General features: G+C 38.7%; 1 protein-coding gene across 3 annotated transcripts in view; it reads left to right on the top strand.

The window, feature by feature from the left end:
- The window catches only part of LOC122791593 (synaptotagmin-2-like), a 535,724-nt gene that overhangs the window by 50,685 nt on the left and 458,564 nt on the right, over positions 1-26,475 (top strand). Inside the window, exon 1 of one of the 3 annotated variants that reach the window (XM_044059372.1) lies at positions 17,634-17,736. The exons of 1 other annotated variant lie outside the window; for it this stretch is intronic. In XM_044059372.1, the coding sequence (XP_043915307.1) occupies positions 17,682-17,736 (55 nt within the window). In that variant the 5' untranslated portion in view covers positions 17,634-17,681. Of the gene's footprint in view, positions 1-17,633; positions 17,737-26,475 lie in introns of those variants that run through there. One more of the 3 variants, XM_044059370.1, reaches the window with a different exon arrangement.

The following is a 26,475-nucleotide window of genomic DNA, read 5'->3' on the forward strand; positions in this document are numbered from 1 at the left end:
TCTTGTGACATAGGGGTTGATATTTAAGCTGGTGAGCTTATTTATGATGCCAGAGTGGGGTATTGTGTCAAAGGCTTTTGCAAGATCCAGGTAGGCCGTGTAGACTACCTTCCTTTCATCTATGGCCTTGGTAACTGTTTCAAAGAAGTCAACCAGGTTCAAGAGGCAAGATCTGCCCTTAACAAAGCCAAATTGGGTGGGATCCAGTGTCTGGAGGTTACCAATGTCCTTGTTTATGAGTTCCATGATGATACGCTCCATAGCTTTGCAGACCAGACTAGTCAGGCTTATAGGGCGATAGTTTCCTGGGTCCGTTGTGGCACCAACTTTGTGGAGCGGGACCACTGTTGCTGTACGCCATTCCTTGGGTACATATCCTGTAGCAAGGCTGAGATTGAACAGTGACTTTATGTGAGGGTTTAGTTCTTCTTGGAGCTCGTGTAAGACGCAGCCCGGGACACTGTCTGGTCCCATTGATGCTGTGTTTTTTGCTTTGGAGTGGGCAGCTCTCACCTGTGCATTTGTGATGTCAGGGAGGCTACATTCTGTTGGGATAGACATTTGGTCTTTTGGGGGGGAAGGGGGGGTTTGCACTGAACCTGTCTGCCAAGATGTTGGCAATGTCTGTGGGATTAGTGTATTTTTTGTCATTTTGTACTAACTCAGAGCATATCTGGGAGTTTCCCCCCAGATTCCTGACATAACTAAAGAAGGCCTTGTGATTATCTTTAGTGTCTTGTGCAATTTTTCTTTCAAAGCTGGCCTTAGGTAATTTTATGAGGGATCGTAGTTTCTTGCTAGTACTGATCAGAGATGCCTTCCCTTTTTGGGATTTTGCTCTATCATGTAGTAGCTTCCTTCTTCTGTTGTATAGCTTATTTATGGCCGGGGTCCACCAGACTGGTCTCCTGCCTTTGGAGGAGTGAGTCTTGGTTTTATTTGGGATAGCACGATCCATGCATTCCTGTAGGTGTTCATAGAATGCATTTGTAAAGGATTCTGCTGTTTGGGCAGTATTTTCCACTGGCCCGGTGGCTTTGAAGGATTCCACCTCAGTTTTGAGAAGTGTGAAATTTGCTTTTGAGAAAATTTTCACCGTGATTTCCTTTGCTGGGGGTGGGGATGGGATATGGATGTCCAGTGAGATTAATTTATGGTCTGATCTTACCAATGAGGGACATACCTCTGGTGTGGAACATAGAGTCCCCATGTTGGTGATGACCATGTCCAACATGTTATCCCCTCTTGTGGGAGTGGTGACCAGTTGTTCCATAGCATCTGAGTTTATAAATTCTAGGAACCGTTGGGCAAGGGTGTTGGGGCTTGAGTAGTTTTCCCAGTCGATGTTTGGGTAGTTGAAGTCACCCAATATTATTGTGTTTGGAGAGACCTTCATATTCTCCAGTGTTCTCGGGAAGGCCGAGTGGGGTTTCTGAGTTTGGGAGGGTGGTCTGTAGCAGGCTACAAACTGAAAGGCAGTTTTGCCCATTGTTAACTGTACATAGATGGTCTCCAATGCTTCATGTAGTGCCAGTAACCTGGAGATATGGGTATCTTTGATGAATATGGATACTCCCCCTCCTTTTGTGGTTCGGTCCGAGTTTTGGGGCTGAAAAGCATGGTATGAGGTATAACCTGGTAGTGCTGGGGTGCTCTCTGGGGCCTTGAACCAGGTCTCTGTCACTGCACAGATATCGATATTCTCCATACTGAGGAGAGCCTTGAGTGCGTGCATCTTGAGGTTAAGACTTCTGGCATTGAGCAGCATTACCCTTAGTTTTACCCTTAGTATATATATATATATATATATATATATATATATATATATATATATATATATATACTGGCAGTGCTTAACAGATTTGTTGCTTGTGTCACAAAAAAAAAAAAACTTTCAAGTACTCCTGTTATTCCTTATAACAACACCCCCACCACACCTCCTTTGTAAATAGAAAGTTTTTTTTCTATGGGCTGGGCTCTTCTGCTTATGTGCAACTCTTGCAGCTATTACTGGTTGCCCAAGTTTTAATGTTTGCTTTTCCTGGTTTTTAATTTAGCACATAATTTTTAAACTTCTCTCAAACTCTGGCTATCTTTTTCTTTCTCTGTGTCAGTTTCTGGCTCTTCATGTACCCACTAATGCACAAAACAATAGGCTATCACTCAGGAAGTTATGCTGCAAGAGACATATTTAACATGCAAGTGAGTTCTAATGCTGCAGACCTACATTAATACAGAAAGTGATGGCAGAAAAGAACCATACCTCTTGACTAATCTGTCTCTTTCATGGATGGAGGTAGAAGCACTGGATTTCTGCTCTGTCTACAAATGTTGCCCTTCCCCCAGTTTAAAATATCTCATACTATTACCAGCTGCAGCAACCATCACTTCTTATCCATATAATTTATTATTAAAAGGCAGCTCTCCATATTTTACAGAGTGGAAACTGAAAATTATAAAGAAAGTTAATTTAATCAGATGTACTTACCTGTAGTTATTTTAATATTGGACTGTCATAATAATTTATACTTTGAAGAAATCCAGACTCTGAAAGATAAAATTACTGTTGTGCTGTACTAATGTGAAGAATAATGCGATTACAGTATACTGTTAGTAAAAAATACTGCAAGGGTAAATAATGTTGTAGCATGTTGTTTAACAGTAACTCACATACATTTTACTCAAAGCAATAAACGTCTTCCTGAACTGTTTTTTGTTCTTTACAGCAGCTAATGCTCTACTGCCTGCATTATAGGTTCATAGTTTTATAACAGAGCCATAACTAGCTATCCTGGAATCATGTGCCATTCCCCCAGTTTCTAACACTGGAAGACCAAAAAAAAAAAGAAAAAAAAAAGCCTTTTCCCATTTTTAAACTATAGCAAACTTCTTGTGCTTGCTACATTTGTAGTAGATGGCTTGCTTCAGATTTTACGACAAAACAAGTGCTGAGGCACTTCAGTCCTGACCGCAAACGCAGTATTGGCATTCCTTTTTGAATGGTGGTGCTGAACTACAGATCAATCAACATCTTTCGATCATGCATTCTGACTATTTTCACTTGGGGAGACTGCCCCCTTCACCTCGCCATAGCTACAGCTCTTATTCATAGGGTTATTCTAAAACAGCAGTATGTCAGCATTTGCAGGCTTAGCCTACAATGCCATAGAAAACCCTTGATGATGAGCTAATAATTCATAGGATGATGGTAGGAGATAGAGATAAATTGTAAGAGGTACATAGAATATATCAGCTTGTTTATGGCAGAATGTAGATAAACAGGGAAAGGTTGGAGGAAAAAATAATCTGAAAAAGAATAGGAATGATTCAGATGTGCTACTGTTTGATCTGGCATAGATAGAAGTCTGTAACTAGTGACTCTTGGGATTAATTTAGAGAACCCCATCCACTTACCTAACTGAAGTTTGAATGTTGCTGGAGTTTTACACTGATATGAAGGGGAAGTCTATTCTACAGGCAAGAGTGGTACTGGATGATAAATGTATCCATGAAGAAGGACTTGTTGTTATTTTGGCAGAGAAGTAAGCCTTTGGAATAGGTATTAACTCATGGATTTTAATTAATGAAAATGACATTACAGAGGGAAAGGTTTGAACTAGCACACAATGCAAGGGAAAGATCACCGCAGAGGAGGCCATAGACCACAGAAAATAAGGACAGGGTTGTCTATCGAAATAAATTTGTATACCAGGTAATATCCGACTGGGCTGGTGGCCCATTCATATGGTGGTAAATGTTCATAAATCCCTGAAGTCATCCTAGTTAGAAGAAAAATTTAGACCGATATATGACAAATGGAGCTTTGCATTCTATGACAAGGCAATTAAGGGCAGAGTAAAAGGGATGTTGCACAGACTAAGATCTGAGTAAGAACCCACTGCAGATGACATAAGACTGGTAGAAGGATTTTCTGAGAATATTGGAAATATGCTGAGAAAGGACAGATTATTGCTTACATTCCTAAATCCCAGATCATGATGTCCATCTGACTGTGAATTCCATTAACTGATATTGTGAATGGGCACTAACTTTACCAAAGGTGACTGTACTACATTTCTTTACATTTAGAGTAAGACTGTGGTTAAAGTATCACTTATTAGTGTGACCAAGGCCTTGTTGGCATATTAGTGAATCTGAGGGAAAGTTTGGGATGCAGTGATTTAATAAGCAATACCATTCCTAGCTTGCTGTTGTCTGCTAATTGAGTTAGTCAAAGGTAATTAGCATTTACCTGTACTTCAGAGAAAATCATTCCAAAGAGAAGAGGGGTTGGCATGGAATCTTGAGGGATGCTACTGGTTGCATCTGTTTTTTTTTGGTGAGGGTGGCATTTATTTTGAAATGGTGTGTTCTCTTGGATAGTCAGATAACAGTATGTATTTCTTTTCCTTTGTGTAAGAAGGTTGAGACTTTGTTGGTATTGATGACGGGGATTTGGTCTGGCTGGTGTGATGAGGGCCCGAGGGAAAGATTGGTAGTGTGAAATTAGCACTTGATTCTGGTTGGTGTGGGGAGTATCAGTCACAAGAAGTTCATATTGTAGCAGGAAATTATTGCAGATTTTATTAACATAGCTAAAAGGCTTTATGATTGTTTTGTGCTATTTTGTGCTTATATACAACCTTGGTACTTCTGAAAATATTCTTGAGTTCCTATTAATTTGCTTAAGTTTTGTTTTGTTCTTTTCTGGGATGAGACAAGATGTGTATCAGGTTAGGAGTTTACATTTAGTTTCTATAATATGGTAATTCTATTTTTCTACCAGATTAAACATTTGAAACATTTATTGTTTTTCTTATGATTAAAGCATACTGTTTTTTTTCTCTGCAGTGATTAAATAAGTAATATTCCTTGGTCAGTTGTGGATGCAAGTGTTCAGGGATTTAGGGTGAATGCACTACTTATGTTTTTCTTTTTTTTTAGAAAGGTCAGTAAATCTAATTGGATGGTTTTGCTTTAGCCCCTTAATGTAGATGGATTACCGGAACTGGGCTGGTGTTGAGGCAGGAGGTGACAGCTAAACAGTCTTGATTTTTCTGGAGAATGGAAGGGCAGTTATTTAAGGCACATTCTGGGAGGTTTGGACCTCTAGTTGGAAAATAAATTATTTAATCCTGTGATCTGGAGTTGATAATGTCAAGAAAGGCCTGGATGTAACAACTTTTGGATGAGTAGATGTACAAGTTGATATTTGGGTAATTAAAGTCTCCTAGTAAGAAGGTGTGTAGTTTGACTTCCATTTGGCAGGAGGGAGCATGTTTAGGTATCTGATAGACTCCCTTGGGGACATAGAAGTTGACCTGTAATTAGTGATAAAGTAAAAATTTGTCTTATTGCAAGTTTCGTGGACTTGCACTAAATTAAGGTTGAGGTCATTTGGGATAAGACACATTGGTATGAGATCTCTAATAAATATGGATATTCCCCCACTGCTTCTAGTGGTCCTGAATGTGTGATAGGTGGTGAACCCTGGAACAGAAAAATTATTTTCAATAGACTGTAACAAGATTTCAGTAGCTATGCAATGTGAATGTTCTCCATTTGAAGGAAAGTTTTTATATCACACATTTTGACTCTGAGGCTTTTTATGTTGATCCGAGCCACCCTGAAACCTGGCAGATTGGAATTTGCTAAGTTTTCATGTTTGTTAATTTCACATAACAAAGGCACTATGAGAGTGGAAAACTGGAAAATATTTTAACAGTATGTGGAAGTCCTGAAAAGACAAGTGAAGCCAGTCTCTGGCTATGGAGGAAGGTCTGTCTATCATGTTCTCCCAAGCAATCATAAACTGTATCTCCCTAGAGTTATACCATTATACAGCCAATCACTGAAACCAGTTATGGTTGATTTGTAATTCGCCAACGTTCTAAGCAAGACTAGAATATTATTAATCACAATAGATTTCTCCTCCTTAAGAATGTACAGTGACAGCTCCAGCATGTCTGTCTACATCTCTTGCATGGTAAACTGTTTGAGATCATTCTCCCAGAATGAACAACAACAAGGCCATACTTATATTTTAGATTCTTCAGGACCTGCAAGGCCTTGGTGATGTCCTTAATTCTAGAATGTGAGAGACAACCGACAGTTGTCTGTCCTTCACAAGTCTGGTGAGTGGAGAGCCTGTATACTTGCTACTGGTGGTATTAATAACTAGAGGATTTCTGGTATTATCTGTTTTAGTTGTATGTTCTGTCTGCCATAAGGGTGGTGCCTTTTTAGCTTGGTGATTCCCTTTACTTATATGTGCCAATGGTGTGATTAGTAGGTATGGATGCCGATGTGCCTATGTGAGTGTAAGGCTATGTGTGGCTGAGGGGCCTGCCTTATCATGTGCCTTGGAGGATTTGATAGTTGTATTTCTGAGTATCTCGGCATATGCGGGTTTTATGTTTACTGATAAGATGCGAGAGATCTTCCTCCAGTTTGTGTGTATAAATGCACCTTTCACAGATGGATTTTGTGTTATAAACTAACGGTGGAGGAGTTCCTCTACTGCCTCAGGGTGCTTAATCTGGCCAAGAAAACAGAATTAACACTCTGTGACCATAGCTGGACTTAAGCATAGGCCAACTAGATGGCCGCCTAGGGCACCGGTCTAGCAGGGGCACTTTTCTAGTATTTATTTGATGTAGTTAGACCAGGATGGGGGCACCAGGTAGTGTGGTGGGGGGAGCCATGGAGCCCTTTTGCCTAGGGCACCAGTTGACCTAAAGCCGCTGCTGTCTGTGACTTCATAGTTGGTGGACAGATAGGGTGATATACTAGTTGAAAAGGCTGATTGTAGTGGTTGTAATAGAAAGTTAATCACAAGCTGGTTTAGGCACAACAGTAAGCCTTAGATAGGTTGGTTGCTGCTGTCATAGTAGGCCTAGGATAGTGAGTGAGAGAGGGAGTTAAATATAGTGTGACATTGAGTGAAAGTAAGATGTCAAAGGAGGAGGCGGTAGAAGCAAGACTAAAACATGTGAGATAATGATAAGATTTACAGGTCAATCACAAACAACAACAAAAAGGGGAGAGTATCAGACTTACAATGACACCAGCAGCAGGATGATAATAGCTATTATCAACAATGACTTATAAAAGAGCAGTAAAATAGCCAGCTATTAATTACCTGCACAAGTAAATCATAATACTAATAACGTAGCACCTGCAATAAGCATACTGAACAAAGCAATGGAGAGTACATGGCCAATACATGCGCTACAACTAAGTAGCAAAACAGCCAAAGAATGAATAAATGAAACAAGAGGCACTAACATGGGTTAATTAATAAGGCAATAATAAGTAGACACACACACTAATATGAAACATTATGCACACAAAACAATAGCAAAACAGGCACTGAACAGTGCACCAGCAAAATATCAAAATAGCATTCGTTTAGTAAAGAATTAACAAAGCTGTGAAGAAGAGCACAGAGTCGTTCTAATTACTAAGGCACTATTCAAAATGCTAATGAATAGGTGTCTGGAATGTACTCAGTTCAAGCTTAATATCTTCAGTGATGGCAAACGTTTTGGGTTTGGCTTATCAAAAGCTCCTGACACAAAATAATTCAGTGCACTTCACAAGAGCAACGAATGCAGAAGCGGTGTCTTTGGTAATTCGGGTGTTGGTGATCGCTGGCGTACCACTCAAAATGTCATGGTGTGTGTCAACTTAACGTGTGTCATAGGTTCACCATCATATCAATCAGAATAGTGAAACTAAGCTGTATTAACAGTACAGAACAGAGGTAGTGAATAATCCACAACAAGGATATGAAGGTTGCATTTTCTGTTGTAGATCAGGATCTTGTGTTGCTTAGCCAATAGGACCTACACTGTTGATTTGCAGAAGATGGCTAGTCATAATCAGTCCTACATCCCTGCAGAAGCTGGCCAATCAAGATCAGGCAGTGCAGTCTTTCAATGGATCCCAAGTTCAGGTAGCTGGTATGTGAAGTCCCTGCTTTCACCAGAGGCTGGGATATTGTGAACTTGATTCTAGGAAGCCACACTGAAGTCCTTGTAGTGCACTGGAGTTTGAAAAGAGATTTGTGGTCTCCTCCTTCTCTATGTGGCATTTCTTCTTAGTAATGTCTGTAATCTTATCCTTCATGCCATCCATCACAAATGGGATGCTTAGTACATTTGAAAATACTCTAATGTAGACCACTGCAATGAGCCCAGTTCCTCAGATGGGATGGTGACCACAATTACTCTCAAATTGTCCAGACTTGGAGGTAGTGATGTACTGTAGGATGTGCAAGGGCAAAGCATCCTACATGAGTGGTGTGTGTGGGGGGGGGGGGGGGCTTCCCCACGAAAAACACTGCTCAAAGAGTATGGCTTGTGTTTTTTCATACTAAGCACCAAAATGTCATTTCTGTTTCCTTTTATTAACAATGTATCTTTTTCTTGCTGGTTTATATTAACAGACTGAGTATTTTATACCTCCTGAATTATGATGTCATAAGCCTGATTATTGTGACATAACTGGCATATACACAGGCTCAGACGTATTGAGCAGAAATACATGGTTCCCTTAAAAATCTGTGTCCTTGACTATGCCATTAGTAATCCTTTGCTGAAAAATGACTTGCAATTTTTAATAAAATATATAATGTTACTTATTTATGTGTTATGGGGTTAAAATATTTACATAGCTTGTTTACCTATGGCATGATTTAGCCATTATATTACTGTTCTTGTTCATTCTATGCGGAAGGAATTTAGCTACCAATAACACACACCCTGCAGCACCTCATGGAATGCTAGTAATATTTGTTTGGTGTGCGAGTTCTTAGGCATCAATAATTTTACACTACTTCAATGTATCTTTTAGATCATATATGGTTGGTGCACTTACAATGGCTTTACTGAGATACACACAACCTTAAATTAGAAATGTGTTACTTAAATGTTTTTACTAAGTTCTATAGTCCCTATGCCAGTTACTCAGTTTATTTCTGTTGACTTTAGTCCTGATGCAGTTATGAAATAACATCCCCCCCCCGACCTATTCATGTACTAGTCTGGCCGGCATCATTGGCCTACTGCCTCTTCATCCATGCCCACTCATTGTCCTTGTATTCCTCACACTGAGCAAGGGTTGGGTGGCAAAAAGTGATACTTTCACACTGTGATCTGGGATAGTTTTTTCTTTAGCTTTTTGCTGCATTCCCTGCAGATGAGCATGTGGTAGTTCTGATTAATGGATCACCTTGAACTTCTGCTCAACCCTGCAAGCCTGCGCCCTTCATAAGAATCTGAACCCCTTCTACATTTCCTTTTTTTCCCCAACTAGGGGTGATACTGCAGTAAGACTCATGGATGCTTCACACACTGATTTTGAAGGTGAGTGACCTAAACTAATGACTTACCCCCCCCCCTTTCTTTCTTGCAGTGGTCTTGTTCATTGTCACTAAATTTGTCTTCAGTAGTATGGGTGCAGCCCTGCCATGGCACCAATGAAACCACCCAATATTTGTAGGTTGATGATCTCTACTAAAGCTTTCAGAATGACCAAGTACTCATCAGACCTGAATGTCTCCACATGTAGGGACAGTTCAGCTGAAGTGTAGAATTTATGTACTTGTTTTACTACCTCACAGTTATTTATTTATTTATTTTTTATTCCTTTGGTGGTCCCCAGACCTTTTTGCAAGCATGACATGTGCATAGTGGCAGAGAGATTAGAAGATAATTACGAACATTCAGTACATAACACAATGTGATTGCAAGATAGTTAAAATAATGCTGTTCAGTATAACACTGTGTAGTGAAGTAAATAAAAAGATTAAAAGTCATAAAATGTTGACAAGGTAAAATATGGTACTGTTATGTTCCCTTGTTAAAACATGCTGGCGTAGGTGACAGAATTTAGCTGCATATCAGTTAGCCAGTGTCTATATAGTAGTTGCATTTATGCACTTCTTTTAGGAATTGACTGATTGTATTCTGTTAGCTTGAAAATGTAAGAGGAAAGGTGGTTCCATTTGGGGGAAATGATTTTCTAAAAACATCTTTCACCAATAGTTTAGATGAAAAGGGCTCTTTGAAAGGTGCTGTGTTGTTATCTTGCATTCTTAACATGTAAGGTGATAACTGAAATGTTAGTTTGTGTTTGACAGTTGAGTAATATATCATTCTGAGTATAAAAGCAGAGAGAAGTAGAATCTTGCTCTTACAGGGAGTCTGTTAGCTTCATTGTGGGAAAACATAGTGGTTTTCATATCTAAGAGAGGGGTTAATGAATCTGCAATACTATTAACAGTGGCCTGAATATTGTGTGTTTTCGTAGAGGAATGTAGAAGTTACGGAGTAGGCATGTTGTAGTCTAAGTATAAGGACATTTTCACTTTTCCAAGAAAGAAAGAAAGAAATTGGTTATTTTATTGTATGTATCTGAGACCATTTCCAGGCTCAGCCTAGGAGATCGTGACTGAGGCTGAATGATTTTTTCGATATAAACCACTAGTCATTTGCAGTTTATGCAGTTTGTTTTATGGCTGTCTTTGTAAACTGCAGTAATTCTCTGTTTATTACCATCATCCTTACTCTGTTGGCTACTATATTCCCCTTTTATGAACTGCCTGATTTGTTCTTCTTTCTCTTTTGCTAACACGTTCATGCATTTTGCATATTTTCTATAATGGGACATGCATATCACTGGATCTGCTTTGAGCCAATGTCTCTGTTTGCTTTGGGCAAGGTAATTCATTGTTTTCATTTTAATGATTAGTAGTTATATTCGTACAGTCTCCGGCCCTCCAAATGCTACAACGTCTCACTCAGTCGGGCACCATATTTAGTGTTGAACTACCAATCACTTCTCTTCACAATATCATTCCTTTAATCTTGTGCTGAAGGTAAGTGGAACATGCTTAATTCTTCCAGCTGCTGTAGAGGGTTACCCGTACCAGACTTTGTCTCTGAATTCCTCTGTGTTTGTTTCTGTCCCACACGAGACAAACTTATTTGACCTTAGATCGATAAGGAGATATTTTCTTCCACATTCATCCATCTATTCCTATGTGCTGTTCTGTAGAATAAATACCTATTTTTTTCACCAGCTGCAGCTCTTTTATAAACAGTGCACCTATTTGAGTTGTTCTTTTTCAAGTTCTCCTCCACATCCTCCTGAAAGGATCTGCATATTTTCCTAAACACAGATTATGTATTTGAAGTTCTGCTCAGTCAGATGATTATAAATATTATTTTTATGGTGATAAACCCTTTACATCCTCCAGACCCCATATTTTATTGTCTGTCTAAGGTTGTGTCACTTCACAGAAAGTGTTATAACAGTTCTTGCTCTTTCTTTAAGTGACTGTGATCTCAGGGTACATTTAGCACAGTATAAAGACATTCAGAGAACTGTAACTCTGCAGAACAGTAATCAAGGAAATAACTTACCACTTAAAACATCAACCACTACTAGGGGAACCATGCTGGAATATGCTAAACATTCTGCTGGGTTGTGAACAGGGGGTTCACGAACACCCCCAATGCAATTGTTTCTCTGTGTAAAGTCCTCTTTCACCTCAAATATGCTGTTGCTGTTCAGAAATCCATTGAACGACAACATATCAACAAATGCTGAATGTTAAGTTTTCTAAAATGTGAGGTAATATATAACAGAGTTACATTAAACATTTAAGCAAGAGTAAATAGTGTGGGAAGAAATAGCCAGGGAATTGTTATGGCTAGGCTTGTATAGGCCCTAAGGCCGATAGCCTAGTACCAACCTATGAACCTACTGTATCAATTATTCAGTACCCGCTTTGGGTTGTGTGGCCATCTGAACTATAATACATTGTATCACACAATTTGAAAAAGGAAGTGCTGTGTTGTTTTCAAGTACACTTAGAATAATTTGACTACTTTTATATGAAACATCGCATCTATTTGCACATGATGGTGCTCTTGTCACCTTTAGGAACTCATTCATATGAGATGATGTTCCTGTTCTTAAAACTACTACAAGTGCAATAAACAAGGGATATGATTACAATATATGTCTTACTTAGAGACTGAATTACCTTCCTGTATCATAACTAACTCTATGGCTGAGTCATATAAGTTTAGAAATAATTGTGACTGAGAAGAGTTATCTCAGAATTACTGATATGAGAAGGATAGATCATTTAGGAGATAATTGATATCGGAAATTGTTTACCAAATCACTGTACATCATCTAAGTGGCAACGTTAATGACTTTTTCATTCTGAATAACTGATGTATGGTAGCTCCTCTGGGAAGCAGGCAGAGAAAGGGTGCTATGCTTTTTCCATTATTGTGTTGTGCATTTATTGTTAGTATTTAGCATATACACAGACGACTGACAAAATACCTGCAGTAGACAGTACTTTTATTCCTGTAGTGGGTTAGGATGAAGAATCGGGACATACATAAGTCAATACATATGGATAAACAAGGAAAGATAATAGAATGGGAAGAGTGCAAGAAGACATTTGGATTTCAGGCTAGTGATTGCCTTCCTTATGATGGACTGATATCAAACTATAGACAAAGAGAAAGTGGTAGGGAAATTCTGAATGAAAGAACTGCACTGGTTGAGTTTTTAACTGAATCTAGAACAGAAGTTACTGTTAAAAAAGGGACAGTTAGTGGGGCATACAAAATATAGTATGATAACTATAGGAATCAATCAGAAGAGGTCAGAAAAACTGGAAAGAGAGATTAGATATGCAATTCACAAAGAAATCATGGAAGGACCTATGTATGACTCACAAATATGCAACAAAATCTAGAAGATTTAGGATTTTTGCCTGGAAGTGTCTGCATAGATATTTTTTATACCCCAGGCAGACACCAAAGAATTTTTCCACAGGTAGATGGCAAATGCTGAGGTGTGATGAGGAGAAAGAAGAAACTGGGAACTTTTGTTTTGGGTGTGTAATGACTTGTCACACTTTAAAAATTCCCTTCAGAGTAGCCTGCCGGGAATACTGAGCGAGGAAATGAGTGTAAATAAGGAAGTTATTTGTTTGAGCTGGGATACAGGATCTGAAATGCCTAGACATAGTAAGGCGTTGTTGAGTTTAATTCTGGTGGCTACCAAAAAAAAAGCAACTACAAAATGGTGATCAAAATGCATACCGACTATACTTGAGGTAGTGAATACTGAATACTGTAACAGAGATAAAAAGGAAGTGGAATCTTTAGAAAAGCGTAGGAGTAAATTACATAAAAAATGGAAATTGTGGGAAAATTACACACAGTAAAGGAATGAGGTTTAAGAGAAGGCAGGAATTAAATAATTTATATAATGTTGCTCGGATTATATTATGTATATGTTTATAAATGTTAAATTGTTAATATGGTTTATTTACCTTTATATAAATGTACTGTAAGTCTGCCAATGTCACAATTGATAATTCAGTAAAGGTGTTTAAAAAATACATATGAATACATCAGCACTTGCTTAAAGAACAGAAATCCATATGCAAAGCCATGGAAAGACTTATCATGGAATTAATCAGTCAGGACACAGGGAACCTCCAAACACTATACCCGTCTCAGTTTGGATTCATCAAGGGCAAGTCATGCTTACTCAAGCTGGTTGATGTTTTTGAAATGGTCACCAAAGCAATGCATAAAGGCAAAATAGTACACACCGCATACCTCAAGCTGGCCAAAGCTTTTGACACAATTCCCCACACATTGCTAGTAGAAAAACTAAATAAACTGGGAATAAATCCCGATGTCACCCAGTGGACTACTAACTGGCTCACAGACGAACACAGATAATTAAAATAGGGGATGTTACCTCCATAAAGAGACCAGTCACCAGTAGAGTCCCCCAGGGTTCTTTTCTGGGACCACTCCTGTTTGCCATCTATTTTTCTGAAGTAAAAGTCAATACCAAAAGGCTCTGGTTGATTAAGTTTGCAGATGACTATTTGAATAGGGACCCTGCAACAGTGAAGCTAGGCAGGGATGGGGGATGAGTGAAGGATCATGGACTGCTTGCCTGTCCCAGCAGATGGAGAAGATTCTGTACACATAGAAGCACACTGGGTAGTTGTGACATCCCTGGTGGAGACTGTGGAAACCAACTCCTGTGCTGTGAGGGAGGGTTAGGGTTGCTTGTAAGGAACATCCCATGTGGAAGTAAGGGGGGGGGGTCTTTCAGAGTAAGCCCATTGCACGCCCCCTTCTTGATGCTTTGATAGATGCCTGTATGGATAATACAGCATAAAAAGAAAAAAAATCACAACCTACTCCTAATGGCAGTCTGAATGATGGCTCCTTCCAGCTAACCCTTGCCCAAGAGATGCGAAACAAACTGGCCAATTGGCTGATAATTGACAAGCACCAGGGGAGTGAGCTTCAAAGTTGGTTCAGCAAAATTTGCTGATTCATCCTTTACTCACTTAATACTGACCACCACTACATTACCCTGCAGTGGGCCAGCTAGCTCCCTGTAAATGTGCTCCTTACATTTACCCATACCTCCTCTGCCTTGTTCCCTTATATAGTCACTCCAGTCTTTCCCTAAATGATAGACTGGTCATTATCAGTTCTCCTCTCAGGCTGACAGCACGTCTATACTCATAACTCCTGCAAACTGATTCTCATCTACTGCCCTTGCCTTATTAGCCCTTGCATAAGCATTACAGGAATGTCTTCCAAGTGAAATCCTTAACATTCCTGTTTATAAACAACAGAAAAACTATGGACATTCCTGGAACAGAGAGAGACACTTGTACATACTTCAAACATCCCCATGTCAAACCTACATATCTAACTGACTCCGTCAGTTTATATATATATATATATCTATATATATCTATATATATATATCTATATATATATATATATATCCACCCTAGTATTTACCTTGCATTGCTTACCAAATGGAACTACTGCTCCATAGCAGCAGCTCTCCTTAACCTCTCACACTTACATAGGTTCATAGGTGTATACTAGGCTAACAACACCAGGGGAGTATCTAAGCCTAGCCATGTTTCCCAAATGTATCTGTCAAGTTTTGGTACTCTAAAGTTATTTTAAGGGTTGGGGCAAATCAGAAGGTGAATACAATTTATTTATTTGTTAACCATGGTAGACCACTGATCCAAATGCACCATTTCAGTCTCTGCCTGGGTGTAAAAGATATAGAAAGTAGAAAGTATATATAGATATATATATATATATATATATATATATATATATATATATATATATATATATATATAAAACATAGTAAATGACTGAAAATCTATGTAAATAAATTAACATATCAATACAATATAAATTACATAATGTAATAGCATTGCACTTGTAATGAAGGTAGGTCTGTAAGATTTTTTGACTTCTAAGTGTAATTTTTCAGAATCATTTTTGGTAACTGTTCATTGTTGTACAGTGACTAAATTCTGATAATGTTATTGTTTTTCCTTCTGTGTTTGACCTGCTTACAATCAAGTTACTGTGCAGTATCATCACTGTATCTGTGGTTAACTAGCCAATCAGATCTCTCTAATTTGCGTAGCCATTTTAGAGTAGTACAATATCAGCATCATCACAACCTTTGCACTGTCTTCTTTTACTGTTTATGCATTGCTTCATACAAGTAAACCCTTCTGCATTCTTATTTGCTGAATCTGGTTTCTTTAAATTTGCCTGGTTAGAGAAGGCTGAGTGATCACAGGAAAAACAAGAAAAAGAAAAAAAAAAGAAAAATGAAATAATAGGAACTTTTGTTGCAATGTCTCAAATATTACCTGAATAATGTTGCTTGAAAGGTTAGATAAAAAAATGAATGATACAGAAATATCTTCAGACTCCTGTGCCAAAACCATGCAGACCTATTAACCACAGAGTCTGTAGGATATGCACTATGTGTGTACATAAGTGACATACGGACATGAGTATCAGAGTGGTACATCTGTTCTAGACATATAGCAGTGAACAAACATACAGTGCACTACATTGCTGTGCTGTGTGTATGTGTAAATGTATGATGACTGTGTACACAAGTGCAAATACACAACAGGATGTATCAGAGTGTATCACTCACTGAAACAAACAGCTGACACATTTGCAAAGAAATGCAGGAGAAAGGAATCCATTCAGACTGAAATGGCAAAAATGCATTCTTGCACTTCAGGTCACATTTAAGCTTCATGCACTGTAAATGTTGTTGTTCTTCTTTTGTCTTTTCCTGGGTAGTGGTCGCCACAGCTGAACTCCGGTCTGCTAATGATTGGTAGTAAATTTTTATGGTGCCAAGATGCCAGCTCGATGCCCAACCTTCAACGAAGGCACACCCATTCACGCATGTCTTTCGAACGCCACTCGACCGCGGGGAGGACATGCAGACTCCACACAGAAGGCACTCCAGCCGAGAATCAAACGGCAGAACCTATTGCTGTGAGGCGACAATGTTACCGCTGCACCACCATGGTTTCCTTCATGCACTGTAAATAAGAACACAAATTAATGGAAGTTGACTCCACGCAGTGTCTCCTTTCCCCTCCCCTGAACCAAGTGGGCAGCCTATTTCTGAGTAATTACCCAGATATCTGCCGTGCTTTATTCTCATTACCACTCTTATGTGCTCCGTCAAATTACAAGGCTGGGAATTCTCTCAATGACAAACCATACTCAGCCATCGTGCCAGGGTATGAAATATGCTGCATTGTAAAGTCAGGGGCCATATAAACTTTGTAGCCCTTAAGAGTCGCCTAAGATACTAATTTATTAAAACAAATAATTCCTGTATAGATAACTTCACTTTCAGTTGCCCCACCAGTATAATGTGGTAAGCTTGTAACATCATATGGCACACATGCTGAACTTGCAGTAGTAGCTATATCTTCGGATGAACTGTTAAACTCGGTTCTTCCCCTGTAACATACTATTATTTTAACCTTATAGTCTTTGTATTTAGTCTGATGATGCCCTTCTCTTATATACATACATATGTATATGTGAATTGTGTCTTGATATAATTACTGCTGAGTATTATCTTGTATACATACACATGTACATGTGAGTGGTATCTGATATGATAATTACTGCTTAATATTATGCATTTATACTTGAGTGTGCCCATCTTTACATTGTATGCATTGTCTGTACTGATGTATGATTGTATGCATTTTAAGACAGCTCAGGAAGCAAAACATGTTGTACTGTAGAGTCAGACCACCGCATGCCTGTTATATGTACATAACATAGCTTCATGGTATCAGGCTTTCCAAGGGATAGCTGTATGCGTTGCTACGTCTTTCAATTTCTTGCTTTGTGGCACTTATTTTTGTGTATCCTGTATTTAGGTTGCATAGTGTACTACATTTTTGCATGCTTGTCTCCCCAAAAATGTTTAACATTTGGATTCAGCTGAAACATTTTTTCTTCTCTTTCTGGTTCGGAATAGTTATGTTTGAAAATTACCCAGGGAGAGGACAACGGAATTAAAATGAGTAAATCAGAAAAATAGAATTATTCCTTCAAGAACCTGACTTTATCCTAATCTGGTCACGTCACTTTTTCTCCTGCTCATGCTCTGCCAAATCCTCAGATAAACAGGCTCTTACTTTATTCGTAAATGCCCTTCTTCAGGCAGGAAGCCATTTCCTTCCTGCAGTTCGGATACTTTGAAATGTTTTGTAGATTTCAACTGCTATAAGTACAATGATGCAGAATGAGAAGAGAGAGGCAGCTTTCTTCAGGGAACCTCTTTTAAAAAGTAAGTTCTTCTTCCCTTTTACATCATCTATTAATTTATTTTTGATAACTTGTGAGGGCTGCCGTGTTTAGGTGATGGTTTATAGTGATGTCTTAGCAGAAGGGTAAGGCTGGCTGAAGGAGTCTCTGGCCTGCTCCATCACCAATTAAGCAAGTTTACATTCAGTAGAAAAACAACTGGGCCTATTAGCTGGGTGAAGCTCATTTCGCAGTCTGTGCCTGTATTTCATACACTAGATTCTTGCCATCACCAGATTTTACTTATTTTCTGTACACGGCCTGGCCATTATATTTATGCTTTGCGGGCAGATGGCAAGTACATTTAAGTAGAGGATAGATGGATGGATGAATGGACTGATGGACTTATTTCACAATTGTTAACTGAGTGGGCTAGTTTGGTAACCCTTTTCAGCCATATCCCAGGCCAATGTAAGTATAAACAACAGTTACAGTAACAGAAATCTGGCAGTTAAATCAGCGAACATATAGGATTGCTATTTACATGGGTATGTTTAAAACAGGAGTGGCAGAAATTTTCATTTTGTTTTCACAGTATTATACTGTTACTCCCCAGCCTGCATTGCATTTAAAATGTGTGCATTTCTTCAGATGTTGCCACCATGTGCTTAATAAATGTATGTATACTTTTCAGCTGTTAGCTCATAGAACTATAATAATGGTTGTTCTTAGAGGAGTATTCCTAACTCTTAAGCAAGTTATGTATGGGATTATATTGCACACATTAGTTTAGATAGTTGTAGAAGTAGTCTGGCTTCAGCAAGCCATGATATCTCTGAGAGAAATTTAAATAAAAGTGTGCCTTGTTTGCAATATATACACACAGCAATTTGCAAGCGACCCTGTCAGCTTTTCAGGCACTCTTTCAGAGAGTGTTGATGTCACAGAATAAATTCGCTGAGAGCTATTTTTAGTGTCAGTAGCATATGCCTTTACCTTGCTGCTGTGTGATTGTGGCATTGGTATACATAAGTATGGGGAGTGTATGTGTTTGTCTGTGGGGGTGTCACAGCACATGGGAGGTGCATGGTGACTAAAGGCTACACTTAGCATTAATGTTGCTCCACGTCACACAAGGCGTGCATGTTAGGGATATGCTAAGTGCTGTACTTAGGGTTAAGATTAAAGTTTAGGGCTATGTCACAGATCACATTGACAGTGTCCGACATCATGATACTAATAATTTTCTGCATAACATGCTGTTCAGATAATGGTTGCCAACAGTAGATTTTTTTTAATTAAATCCAAATATTTTGATACAGTGATGCAATAACTAGAGTTGCTACTATACAAATATAGGACTGAAGGATCAGTCTTGGTGTATGATAATAGCTTGGTCAGTTTCTATGTTCTTCTTACTATATGCATGTTTTTTCTTTGTATGCAGTCGTACCTTCCACCTCCCAAAGACAAGCTGTTTATTCTAACATAGCCCTTTATATTGCATTTGTCCTTGCTATTATGACTCTGGTTATGACTGAGAAAGAACTTCAAGGATCAGTACAGATATTACTTAAGGACTCATTAAGTAAACTTAAAATAATTGATTAAAATAGAAATGAAGAAATTCCTATTGCGAAACCGTATGCTGTAGACATACCTTACCCAAGTGATGCTGGCATCTTAGTTATTAAAAGGCAGACAGATGATGCTGAAAGGCACAATGTCAACCCTTTTACTTTATGAAAAGCAGATTCCAGTGACTAGGCCAAAACGGAAATATGCCAAGATGATGATGGCATTTAACAAAAAGCTCCCCTCTTCTAATAGCAGTTATGTTGCACTTTGCATGATGTGACATGTTGGTACAAAATGTTTGCAAAGGTGGTCTACAAATTATGATACCTTGTATTGACATCATGAGAGACCTTTTCACACTAATGCATCACATGACCCAGTATTTCCATAAATCAGATTCACACCAAGATATTGAATGGAGCAACACTTTCAAAGAATATGACTTGTGCATATAATGGGGGAGGGTACCTTTGTATAAAAATTGTCTTATTGCAGGGAAGTCTGCTTTTCAGCTAGCCAATGAAAGTTATTACTGCAGGCCTTACGATATCAACAAGTCATTTACTTATTTGAATTGACAATACTGCAAAGAATCTGTAAATTACAAAGAGAAAGCTATACATTTTTGGTATGAATTCATGGTAATATCAAATAAAGCTCTTTATGTGTGTGCGTATGCGAGTGTGAGTGCGTGTGTGTGCGTGTGTGTAGTAACTATTGAAAATGTCAGGACCTAGCAGGAGTGGTCTTAGGTCAACTGGTGCCCTAGGCAAAAGGGCTCCACAGTGCCCTCTACCACACCACCTGGTGCCCCTATCTTGGTCTACCTACACCAAATAAATACTGGAAAACGCCCCTGTAGAGCGGTGCCCTAGGCGGCCGCCTAGTTGGCCTATGCCTAAGGCCGGCTATGCCTGCTAGAGTGAGTCCTGAAATGCCAAGACTGAATGGCCGAAAGAACAAACTCACGTAGACTAAATCTCAGATGCCGTTTCTAGGAATATTCCCTTTTCTCCATGGTATGGCGATCTCTGAGTTGGTATATATATATATATATATATATATATATATATATATGTGTGTGTGTGTGTGTGTGTGTGTGTGTGTGTGTGTGTGCGTGTATGTATGTATTTGTATATTTATTGATTGATTAATTGATATTTGTTAAACTAGATGGTCCAATAAGGCATACACTCCTTTCATTAGTGACCTGGAGAGAAAAGCTTCACAAGTTAATACTGTGCTATTAGCTTCAAATGATAATATTAAATCATTTCACCATTGTCCAGTACTCAAATCTGAATGAGTACAGGTATCTGTGAATCATCCTCTGCTCTGTAGACAAGTTATGACATTGTCCTTAACAAAGCTACCATCTACCTACAGTATTCCATAACAAAGTCCCTTCCTACAGCATTTCATAACAAACTCCCTTCCTACAGTATTCCATGACAAACTGCTTTCTGCAGTATTCCATAACAAACTCCTTTCCTACAGTATTCCATAATAAACTCCCTTCCTACAGCATTCCATACTAAACGCCTTTTTACAGTATTCCATAACAAACTTACTTCCTGCAGTACTCCATAGCAATGTTCTGTGTGCTCATGTAAAAGTCGCATTTCACACTGTCACATGCTGTAAATAGTAATGTTAGTCAGCCATTGCCTATAATGCTACCCACTTTCGATTAAATATTGTCCTGTCATTAGGAAGATGCGTTTTCCTCCTAACCAATGAAAGTTGATATGCCTCTAGTCACAGGGTAGATAATGTGTGTTTGCAGAGTTAGTGCGATGGTAAGGATCGCACTTTTAGAGAGTTAACTGCTAAATTTATATTTCTTCAAAAGGAGTCTTTAGGTCTTTTGAACACTTATTGATTTAATCATTGCAACTACTTAAAACGGAGGTGCTAAAGTTCCAAGTAGGCATATGACCCCTGAAATTTTGCAGTTGTTGGAGACATAGCAGACATGCATCAGCTAGACCATAAGGTCTGTATTAGGGATGCTTATTGGGATTTTGCATATCTCTGCCATCTGCTGTGCATACACTATGCTGAGCCCTCATGAAAAGCCCTGACAAGTGCATTATCATTTCTAGGACTACCCCATCCTTAAAAAAGTTTCAGTGCACATCACTCATGGAGAGCCTCCCAGGAAATGGCAGCATTTGCCAAATAGTAGAAAAGAGAATACAGCTTGGCTTCCAATATCCTTTTTCAGTGTGCCATAGCTATACAAACCGTATGTGTTATGACAGAACATTTGCATAACTTTTAACAAACTCCACTGAAAATTTGTGGGAAAAGTTATTCTCCACTCTCTCAAGTAATATGGGGAATAGTAGTGCTATATTTGTTTACATTTATGAAATTTCTTAAAGATTTAAAACGTTTTATGTTATCTTTATTTATACATACTTTACTGATCAGGTTAGTCCCTCTTGGCTAGTGCATCTTCTCATGGGAAACCTAAGAAACTGACTAGTAAAAATGTGGCCATTGCATCAGGGAAAGTCTCGTACTTTTTTGGCAGGTAGAACTGGAAAGCCCTTTCCTGCGAAAATATGGAAGTAAGTCATCACAACATTTGGTGGAAGCTGTAATGGTGTATAACATGCAGTCAGATGAAAATAAAGTGAATATAGAGCAGAAGGATATGCAATTATTGTTAGATTCCATGCTGAAACCCCCAGCTCACCTTAGTAATGTGTGCTAACCCTAACCCTGCCCCCACACCAACCCTAACTCTAGACCGTACCTTAAAAAACCCTTCACATAACACTGCCACTATTCAGATAAATTTGAAGCTAGTGGTTTGAGCGTAGTTTAGTGTAAACATTGGGAAAGGAATTTGTTTTCCTTTTTCGATGTTTCACTCATTCGATTTTTAAGTCATGTGATGTTATGTATGTTCAATCTTATTTTTGTCTGAACATTTTGTTTGACATTAAGAAAATTTAATCATATGAAACAAAATCACAGAGAGACACAAAGTCATAAAATAATCAGGATTTGCAGGCAGAAACAAGAGCAATTTGGAAGAAAGATACCCACACAGTTCTAATAGTTGTAGGAGCAATGGGTCTAATTAAAAAGTATTTACAGTCATACCTAGATATGCTACCAGTACGTGCAAACCTGTATGAATTACAGAAGGAAGCAATTCTGGCCACATTGTGGGTGCTGAGAAGAGCACTCGTGGCTAACATCAAAGACTGAAACAATACTAATTTCATGAACTCTAATCATACCCTTACTTAGGGATGGGGTCCCTTCCTTCCCACAGTGGTATTAGAAACCCAAAATACTTGACACAAATTAAACCAAGAAAACCTTACAAAAAGAGGGGAAGCAATGGTATTTGATAGTGGTGAGTTGAGTGAATTATAAAAGGAATTATTGAGCTGTTAAATCAGGCCATCAGGGTTTGGTAGTATTATGAACATATGATATAAAGCAAAAATGGGGAATTTTTACATGGTGCATCCTTTGGTGGGATTACAGGAAAGTATAAAGGTAGCAATTAAGGAAGTGACTAAATGTCTAGGATGTTTGGGAATGCCACTTTTTTGTGATTGTGTATAATAAGACGGATAAATCTCAGGCTGTACATTTAGATAGGAAAGCATTTCTGAGTGTTTGGTTTATATTGGAAAGCTCATTGCAGTGAACTTTTGTGTAACAAGAAATGGGATGTTACAGACATTAAAACAATAAGTTTTGTTTATGGGTAAAAAGGTGGAGGGTTGAAATGTGTTATTTTTATATATAATTATAAAAACATAGGCTATACATGCTGCAGATATGTAAATTATTCTGTTTAACTAACTTGTTATTTTTGTTAAGTTTTAAATAAATACCCCTACTCTTTTTGGTAAGATCTTGGGATATTTTACATCCACATATGCTACCAACAGCTTAGCAGTTTTGACCTCAGTTTTTGATCTCATCTGAAGGACAGCACTCGAGTGCACCCCCCCTGTGCTGCTCTGCAGTTTCAATACTGGAAAACAAAATGAAGTCAATCATGAGGTGTGGGAATGAAATCCACAGTGTTCTGTGCTTCCAGTATTAAATGTAAATGAGCTACCTGTTGAGACACTGACAATTCATTTAATATGATGGCTTAACAGATCACAGAGATCAAAGTGAAAGTGTTTCATTACAATTATGTACCATCTGTTCATTGCCTTATTTTTACAGCCCTTTCCTGCTAGATTGAAATGTAGACTCTAATACTCCATTTACAATACAAATTAAATGAACATTCATTCATCCACTGTGGAATTCTGAAGTCGTGTTTTTTTTTTTCTGTTTTTACTTCTGGTGTGACACACACACACACACACACACACACACACACACACACACACACACACACACACACACACACACACACAATGTGAGGCTTTTGCAATCTTAAATATTAATAAAGTCCCTTAGAAAGAGCCTGCCTTAATGTTATTACTAACCAAAATAAGATAGTTTAAAGATGAGTTAAAGGACACTAAGTAAATAAACTTCATGTCCCTGTGCAGTATTGTCCTGTACAGGAGAGCAGATACCCATTAAATGGAAGAATCTTTTGAATTCTAGGAAGTACAAGAGAAGACCCTTAAATACACGAGTATGAAAGTTTGTCATATGCATTTAATGACTTTTACTCCCTTTCCAGATAAATCATTCCATGTGATACTGAAGAAGTGTCAGACACTCAGTACTGGTTAAATGTCATTCTGTTAGACTCTGGCTTTTAACGATTGTCACTGATATGATGGCACATTTCAATACAGTTATCATGTCCTTCCTTATCAGTGTTAAAGTTTTCTTCACCTAAGTGGTCTCCTGCCAAAGATAGCCCAACGTCCTGCCAGTATACCAAAACCTTCAGCTCTTATAGGCACTGTATGTCACACATATGCTCCCTGCACAAGATGTAGGCATTTGTAATGAAAAACACTTAATACTATAAAATGTTTTCATAGATTCCTAATAGCTTTAGGCACCTTTTTGATCTTGACAAATTCTATAAAATGACATTATTCCCAAGAGCGAGATTACTCAAATTTTCAATGGAAGTAAGTTAGTTTGACACTGATGGTCTCCTTGAAGCAGGAAAACTATCCACTCTAACGTGGGTACTTGTTTAAGAAAGAACTGAATTGTGATAGCAATTCTGAAAAAATGAGGTGATGTTGCTGTTTAACTAACCATGGCTTCAAAGGCAAAAACAAAACCAAAAAAATAAAAAAAAAAGTTGGGTAGATGGTTGAGTGACTATGAAACACGCACACAAAAAAAATGTTTTATGAGCAATTTTGCTCAAAGTTTAATGTCAGGACTGTAGCTCTCAAGCAAAATCAACTGTTTGGACTCTCGGACGGGAACTTTAAGTGCCTTTTCTCAGTTGCTGAGGAGGCCTGTACAATTTTATACACTTTGACTTAAGCTCCCTTGTTAATGTGCCTCTCATTTATTTGTGTAAAGAAAGACATTAAAGGACATAGTTTACTGGGTCTGTGTATCTCCAGAATGAGTCTTCAAAGACTATCTCAGTTATGGGAGCCAGAATTTTTTCACTTGAAGAATCTTCTAAATATGGGGAATCTCTTTGAAAGAGAGGACTTTCAAAGTAGTCTGGTTAAAGGAACTGTCTCTACAAAGGATCTCAAAATCTGATGCACCTGATAATGAATGATGAACTGTAAATGGTACTTTTAATGAAAAGTACTTAAAAGCATAGGGCTGTGCTTATAGATTCCTGAATAGAAGTCAAACTTTCTTTTGTGAGTAGCTGGGAAGGATGACTCCTGCAGTCAAAACGATTCTGCACTTACTCGACTGAGACCTTTTTAATTTATTTCCAAGCTTCAGAGTGATCATATGACCAGGTAGGAATCCTATAGTTCTAAGCTGGCTGCCTTGAAGACATTTTCTGTGGGTGGTCTCAATTCTTCCACACAGTAAATTATCTAAGCCTGTTATTGGAAATTCTGGACATCTATTACTTCCGATAAAGGCAAACATTTTGTTTAAATCTATAAAAGGACTGGTGTGGGTAAAAAGGTATGCTATTGACAAAGGGAAGGTGGTCCACACAGCCTATCTGGACCTCGCAAAAGCCTTCGATACAATACCCCACTCTGGCATTATAGATAAGCTCACCAGCTTAAGTATAAACCCCTATGTCACTAGATGGGTTGCAAACTGGCTCAAGGACAGAACCCACATGGTTAGAATTGCTGGAGCCATGTCAGACTCCAAACCAGTTACAAGTGGTGTCCCACAAGGCTCAGTCCTGGGACCTCTCTTGTTTGGTATATATTTCTTGGAGGCACAGGCCAACACGGAAGGACTGTGGCTGACCAAGTTCGCAGATGACTGCAAACTGGGCGCCATAATCGACTCTCCAGCCGACACAAGCATCCTCCAAAAGGGCCTCATAGAAACAGACAACTGGTGCCAGAGCCATGGCCTCAAGCTAAATGCCAAAAAGTGTATAGTCATCCCTTTGGCAAAACAAAGTGCCCACAAATTACCACATAGGTGGTAATCCATTAAGTACAGAAGAAGTAATTAGGGACCTGGGGACCCAAGTTGATAGCAATCTCTCATTTGACAACCACGTGGCCAAAGTGGTTAGAAAAACATTTTATATAGCCCACCTAATCATGAAGGGATTCACATCTAGATTAGGGGAGGTCATCGTTCCTCTTTACTCATCCCTCATCAGGCCCATAATCGAGTGCAATGCCCCTTTTGGGATGTACCTTACCAAACACCTGCAGCAACTGGAAAGACCCCAAAAGTACCTCACCAAGAGGATCAAAGGGCTCAAACAGATGCCACATGCTGCCCAGTTAAAGAAACTCCAGCTCTACTCAGTGGCATACCGCCTGCTCAGAGGTGACCTGTGCCTGACGTATAAGGCCATGTCCAACCCGGAATTAAGGGACATGCTGCACCTCAGAAAATCCAAATCCCATCGAGCTACACGCTCGAGAGACTTGAACCTCAGCACTGAAATAAATAGGACATGTTGGAGGGACAGATTCATAACCCAGAGGCTCCCTTCACTCTGGAATAAAATCCCAGTCCAGGTTAGGCAGAGTCCCTCATTGACCCTCTTCAAGAGGAATCTTGATGAGTGGATGGGAGATCGTAGGTTTACCCCGGGTATCACTTCTGTGTCACTGTT

The sequence above is a fragment of the Protopterus annectens genome, chromosome 17.part0 (assembly GCF_019279795.1).
Source record: "Protopterus annectens isolate FY-2018-M chromosome 17.part0, PAN1.0, whole genome shotgun sequence".
Lineage (NCBI taxonomy): Eukaryota > Metazoa > Chordata > Ceratodontiformes > Protopteridae > Protopterus > Protopterus annectens.